Here is a 6,978-nt window from a genome sequence, read left to right as displayed (position 1 = left end):
AAAAAATAGATGAATTTAGATAGAAAGAGAAAAAGAGTTTAATGAAAATTATCATTTGAACGTAATGAAGCTTACCACTTACAAACACCACCCAGCATCGCAATCCTATTCCAGGCAATTAAACAGTTTGTTTCTTCGTTGAAAGTGCGAACTGCATTGGATTCTCGTCAACGAGGATCACCCTTCAGGAATATCTACAATTCAGACAAATACAGTAACAGTACTTTTTTTTTATTAAACACTAACACGATTTGAAATTTAACGTATTCAGTTTGGACTCAAACTAACTAAAGAAAGTATACTGAATGCACCATACTCGTAAAACAAAAGCCGACGTTCAAAGTTTTGAGAAATCTGAGAATGCGCGCGGACAACATGACGAGACATGCGTGCACCAATCGCACGTGTCGTATTACCTACGCAAGTTAGCGTGGGCTTTTTAAAATAGAAAACTAGTATCATTGATTTCAGTTTATTAATTCAAATGATGTGCACCAACATAAAGCAATTAATTTAATGTCATCATTTTTGGCTTTAAGGAAAAGATTAAAATGTATCTTACTGTAAAACTCAGTTGTTATGCAAATTTAATTTATAATTTTTCGCATGACGTAAGCGTTTATAAAATCGTGGATTAATTAAACTTACGACAGATGCTCCTACGAGTGTAGACGTGACGGCACTCGGAGATGGTAGCAATCAGGTTGTCATAGCGAAACAAGTAAATGTACCCTCAACCTTCTGCGTCTTCTTTATTTTTCTTGATTTTGGTAACGATACTTTGTCTGAAAAAAACGATAGTATGAACACGACTTTACACGCTACCACTTGATGTGTCTAAGTCGCGTTTGGAAATAACGGAACTACTTGTCAAAGTCGATTCAGCTCCTAAGGATATGGCTCCACGTTTATGCCTTTGATTACTCAACGGATTCTCGGCTAACTTGGGCTGGACGGGAACCGGCATTTCATCTGCAGATAAGAGGTCATCTTCAAATCCAGCAACTAATGAATTTGCAGTTTCAGTGTCACTGTAAATAAAGTGTGTTATTCAAGAAAATATCAAAGATATTATATTACAAATATATATATAATAAACGTGTAAAAACGAACCTACCCAAATCACCTTGCTTTTTCTGGCTTGCTTGAGAATTTGACTAGAAATTATCATCGAAAGACGATTTGTCAAGATAGCCATCATCAGGTACGAAGTGTTCAGCAGTAGCTATTGTAGCATTTTTATATACTTTGAAATCGTCAGATGGTTTTTCTTTTTCTAGGCTTGATTCTTTTTTAAGTGTTCTTATTTTTGATACGAAAGACTTTGAGATCTCCTTGGAAACTCTTTAATATCAGAGTTAATGCTAGTGGATGCTTTTGCAGATAAGGACTCTGGTGTGCTGGTACTACCGGGTATTGTTGGCTGTTGTTCGATTTTACCATTAGTATTGTTCCCTAGTGTCTGTGTGTCTCTTTTCGCTGTTGAGCAAGTAGGCATATTTTTAACAGGTATTGGAGTATCATCTCCAATAGAACCCAATGTTCTTGCCAAAGGTGCAACTTGATTACCTGGTGGTGCATGAGGACTCAAAGTTGATGTGATATTCGGAACTAATGTAGTTGCAGTCACAGAATCTGCTATTGCTTTTCTCTTATTTACTAAGTTATCCAAAAATTCATGATAGTCTGCATCATCACCTTCTTGATACAAGTCTAATTCTTGAATTGTCAAGAATTAGACTTGTGATTAGCTAGCACAGAACATGCGCAACGATCCGTCATCGACCGTAAGCCAGTTGGTATAGACCAAAACCGTTTTTTATTATTATTTACTTGAATAATAAACTTATCTCCATTTTTATCTTGGGTGCTGTTAGTTCGTCTCATGAACTAACGATGGGAGTATCGAGAATTTATTTTTAATGTATAATTGATTTATTTTTTGGTCGAGAAAATATGGGTGCTAGGACCCAGCACCCAAACCTTATTTTATTTTTTTTAAGGGAATATTTACAGACGAACAAATGAGCAACATTAAGAAAAGTTGTTGTGTAACTAACGAACTATCTAAAGAAATAATTAGTTTGTCAATTATCTCAAAAAATTAGAATATGGGTGCTAACTTTTAAGACCTCAATTTACGAGGGTGGTCTGATAAGTACTTAGCCTCACCGCCCGATGGCGCCACTCTCGCAAAAGAAATATTCTATCACGTTCAACCTTCTCGATGGTTACTGTCAAGATTTCAGCCGGATCGGAGTGTAGTTTATTTTTGAGAGCGTGTGAAAGCAAGTGTGTCCATTGATTTTTGAAAAATGGAAAAAGCAGTATCGGTCGGTGATTCGATTCTTGTGTCACGTCGATACGAAAGAAAAAGTACGTGACAAATTATAAGTTATGGTAACAAACCGGGTATCGATAATTTAGTTTTCTATTGTACCAACCCTCCCGGGAAGATTTGTAAATCTATCTAGCGGGATAGATTAGTCTAAGCACGTCTCCATAATATTTCCGCGAATATTACTCACCGCATATTAAATTAGCGAAAACACAGGAAGGGGCATTTCAGCCTACGGTATAAAAAGGCTGGATTGGAATTCGCACAAGCAGTATATAGTATACAGTACGCAGGACACAGTTGACGATTCAGCAGTTTGGTAGTTTCGCAAAGTTATTTGTTAAGTCTAACTATCCGGCTACTTAGAACCGGGATTATACTCTGTTAAGTACTATAATTAAGTTTAAACATTAAATCTTAAATCAAGCGCAAATACCTGAGACTGTTCGTAAAAAACCTCTTCTGAAATCCAATCCTAATAAGGTAAGAAACTATTTTATCTGCTTGAATAATAAACTTATCTCCATTTTTATCTTGGGTGCTGTTAGTTCGTCTCATGAACTAACGATGGGAGTATCGAGAATTTATTTTTAATGTATAATTGATTTATTTTTTGGTCGTGAAAATATGGGTGCTAGGACCCAGCACCCAAACCTTATTTTATTTTTTTTAAGGGATTATTTACAGACGAACAAATGAGCAACATTAAAAAAAGTTGTTGTGTAACTAACGAACTATCTAAAGAAATAATTAGTTTGTCAATTGTCTCAAAAAATTAGAATATGGGTGCTAACTTTTAAGACCTCGTAAATTGTACGAACAGCCACAAGCTACCTAAAATGAGAACGGCTACAATTACTCCGTTAGTTTTCAAAAATATTTCCACAACATTTTCATTAGCTGAAATGTATTTTTTGTAATTTTTAAGAAGGGTTAGCTAAATGTTGCCAAAAGATTTTCAAACATAATTTGTAACAACATTGTGACTAACGTTCAAAAAACTGGTTTCAGCAATATTTTGTCAATAACATTAGGTTTGAAACAACGGTTGACATTTGAAAATTTTGTCAACATTGCTGCATAATGTTGCAAAAATGTTTGATGGTTGCTAAAAAAGTTGGGATGTTTTTGAAAAAATGTTTTGGCAACATTTTGGGAACAATTATTGCTGGTTGGATATTATCTTTAAGGCAGTAAATATGTAAAATTTATTGTGGCTTTTCATCATTATTAGAAATACATTGTAATACTTATAAGAAATTAATATGCATTATAGTTATTAAATTATTACAAATTTTCATTGACAATAAAGTATATTATTATTGCAAATTGCTTAATCTTCCTCTATTAAACTTTTCTCTTTATAAATAAAAATTTCTTGATATATTCCTATATTCCATTTATTGAAGTAAAGTTGGGCAGTTCTGAATTATTTCGTTCAACAAACTCTTTTAACAATTGCTCATTCTTGGTATTGTGTTTTATAGAGCCTTTTAAAGATGTTATATCTGGTAAGTATTCTATGGAATATTTTTTATTGGCAAAAAAGATTCAAGTGGTTCAAGAATACTTTTATGATTGAGATATATTATTTCCTGAAAAGTTATTTATAAATAATCAAATTATGTATTAATTTTAAAAATATTTGAAAATATTCAAACTATATCACTTCAACCTCTTTTTGTAACTGACTAACCGAAGTTCCCAAATATGTAGCTACTTGATTTGGTGGAAATAAAGCTTGTATACAATATTGAATATATGGAACAAGGTATTCATGAAAACATTCTGTAAATTTGATTATGTTTTCTCTATCAAGTGCTGTAAAAGTCTGTAATTTAAAAATACACATTCTCATTTTTTTACTTATATTACTTATTTGATTTTTTACTTTTAAAAATATTAAAATAATTCTATTACATACTTTATTATCATTCACAAAATGTAAAAATATTGTTCTGGCTATAGTCTGCAAAGAAATCTGTAAGAATTTCGTGAATGATTGAGCTAATACAACTGGTGTATTAAGCCTTATTTCATTAAATATTTTGATTAGTCCATTACAATATTCAGCAAGGGGATAATAATCCGTTAATTGTTCAGGTGGACTTTCCTATGAAATATATTTTCAACATCATTTCAATTGGTATGGAATATATATTATTATATATTATTATATATTATAATATTCATTCAATGTTTATAATATTTATTGAAAGGTAATTTTCTAAATATCAAAAGTTATTCTTCAGAAATATTTCATATTTATATTTTTTATCATAGAAGACAACATTTATACGTACTGAATTTAGAACTAGATCAATTTTTATATTAGATTTGATAGATTTATGGACAAAAGTAAATTGATCGATATCTTTTTCAAATTTTCTTGTAGCTGTTAATATGCTTTTGTCAAATTTATTACTGATAGCCTTGGTAAATATTTCAGACATGCGGCCTGTGAAATCAGCTCCAACTTTTCCAAAAGACAAACCAAAATATGTGCATTGACCAAGTATAGAATCAATAAATATAATTTCAGGCAAATCTTGTTCTAAAGTAGAAAGAAATTTGGATACCTGTAGTGAAAATATAATAATTTATATGTTAACACCAAAATAAAATACAATTGATAACTTCTGTATGTAGCATACTTTTTCTTCTAACCACTCATGGAAAATTGTAGAATCATTGACAGTACTATAGGATCCAAGAATCATATGGTCATCATCATTAAATATAGCTTTATATTGAGTAATTATATTATACAAATTTATTCTTGACAATTCAATAGTTTTGATCAAATGGATACTTGCTGAAAATGGTATTGATTTGCTTAAAAATTTAATCAACCAAATTATTAAATTTACATATTAATACTAATTAACATTATTACTGCTAATTAGTTAATTACTAATTAACATTATTTACCATTATTGGTTGGAATTGATTCTAAAAGTGATTGAAACCAAGTATCACGAGCTTGAATAAATTTTAAACGTAGTTCAGACTCTGTAAATACATCCATAGATCGAAGTAATCCTATCAACTGTAAACATCTCGGCAGTGGCAAGTCTTCTTTTAAAGAATTAAAAACTTGATTTACAACAAGAGACCATTTATTTTCAACTTCATTTATAATATTCTAGAAAATAAATCGATAATAAAAAAATTTCTGTAACAATATTCTTATATAAAATGAAAATTTACATACACATATAATTGGTATGTTTCTATGTTTGACTCCCAAATTTCTTGCATACTGTGATAGTTCTAAAGCCTCACTGTACTGATCAGTTTTTAAACATAATTCCATTAAATATGGTAGCTCTAAAATTTCGAGTAGCTCAGTATTTTTATTCAGTGCCAACGTATTTAATCTTTTGTGAGTATTAATGGTATTTGATTTATTACAAAAAGATGTACACTTATTCATAAACTGTGGTACTTTTTCTACTAAACAATCTAATTCTTTTTCTGTTTGATTAAACTAAAAAATATTTAATTTAATAATATGCATGATAAGAATACAATTTTATTTAATTGATGATTTTAAGTAATTTTTTACTTCCTGGAATATTTTTCTACAACATTCAGCAGTGTGAATAAATGTTCTGTAGTTTGAAAAAACCAACTCGTGTATTCTTTGTTGAACAGCATTCTTTTCATTAATTAAATGATCTGGTTCACTATCTGGTTACAAAAAAATTTAAAAAAAACGAAAATTATAATAAAAAAATATGTGTTATTATTGGTGGCTTACTTATTTGATCTACATCATATTCTCCAATTTTCGATAAGTATTGATAAAAATCTGAATTATCTTTCCAAGAATCTAATCAAAATAAGTATTATTTTGAGAATTTTCATAAAATAACAATGGATTTGAAATAAAAAATAAATAAAACTACCAGGAAAATTATTAGGAAATAATAATTCGATCATTTTTACAGTTTCGATATCCATTATAAAATATGGTATGTTTATATATTCTCACACGTATATATATATATAAAATTACATTATATTATGTTATACTATATTTATATCCTCTTATTCCCCTTATTTTCCCTTATCCCCGTTATAAAAAATAAAAAAGGGAATGAAGACAAGTGGACACACAATAATTCAGACAATGTAAGGGTGTTCACAGAATGATTCTGCCTAAATATGAAATGAATTCTGACATAATGACACGTTGAAATAGGATGTCATGAGCCACTGCGCAGCAAGCTATGCGCAGGTGATTTCTAGGGATTTTAGAGGGGAGCGTATTTTGAATACAAAATGATAAAAATGAAAACAAACAAAAACATTACAATACATATTCCCCAAAAACAAACGATAGATTTTTATAAATTGACTTATTTGGCTACCACATTTCATTAATAGAAATTCACATTTTTCTAAATACTAAATATTATAATTTTTATTTCACATAGGAATTATCATTATATTAACAAAAAAATACTTTTCTATCTAATCGAGATATATATATATATATATCTCGATTAGATAGATATATATATATATATATCTCGATTAGATAGAAAAGTATTTTTTTGTATATATATATATATAACTTTAGCACGAGATTTAATAATGTCAATAACAAAAAAAGGTACAATGATGGCAGAAGC

General features: G+C 29.8%; 1 protein-coding gene across 2 annotated transcripts; it reads right to left on the bottom strand.

Moving 5' to 3' along the window:
• Window positions 1-3,177: 3,177 nt before the first annotated feature.
• LOC131670150 (conserved oligomeric Golgi complex subunit 8) lies at window positions 3,178-6,440 on the bottom strand. 2 transcript variants are annotated; one of them, XM_058945536.1, is made up of 10 exons: window positions 6,250-6,440; window positions 6,102-6,173; window positions 5,907-6,031; window positions 5,553-5,828; window positions 5,270-5,483; window positions 4,993-5,153; window positions 4,642-4,917; window positions 4,263-4,451; window positions 4,014-4,169; window positions 3,178-3,933 (listed from the first exon to the last, which is right to left on the bottom strand). In XM_058945536.1, the coding sequence occupies exons 1-10, from the start codon at window positions 6,302-6,304 to the stop codon at window positions 3,859-3,861; spliced, it is 1,599 nt and encodes a 532-aa protein (XP_058801519.1). In that variant the 5' UTR covers window positions 6,305-6,440; the 3' UTR covers window positions 3,178-3,858. The 2 variants fall into 2 exon arrangements, with proteins under 2 accessions (XP_058801519.1, XP_058801520.1); XM_058945537.1 differs by having other exon boundaries at window positions 4,035-4,169.
• Window positions 6,441-6,978: the final 538 nt, after the last annotated feature.

Source organism: Phymastichus coffea, unplaced genomic scaffold (assembly GCF_024137745.1).
Source record: "Phymastichus coffea isolate CEN01 unplaced genomic scaffold, Cenicafe_Pcof_1.1 PCOF00101, whole genome shotgun sequence".
In the NCBI taxonomy this organism is placed as follows: Eukaryota; Metazoa; Arthropoda; class Insecta; order Hymenoptera; family Eulophidae; genus Phymastichus; species Phymastichus coffea.
Note: the sequence above shows the minus strand (reverse complement) of the source record. Positions and strands in the feature narration are given on the sequence as shown.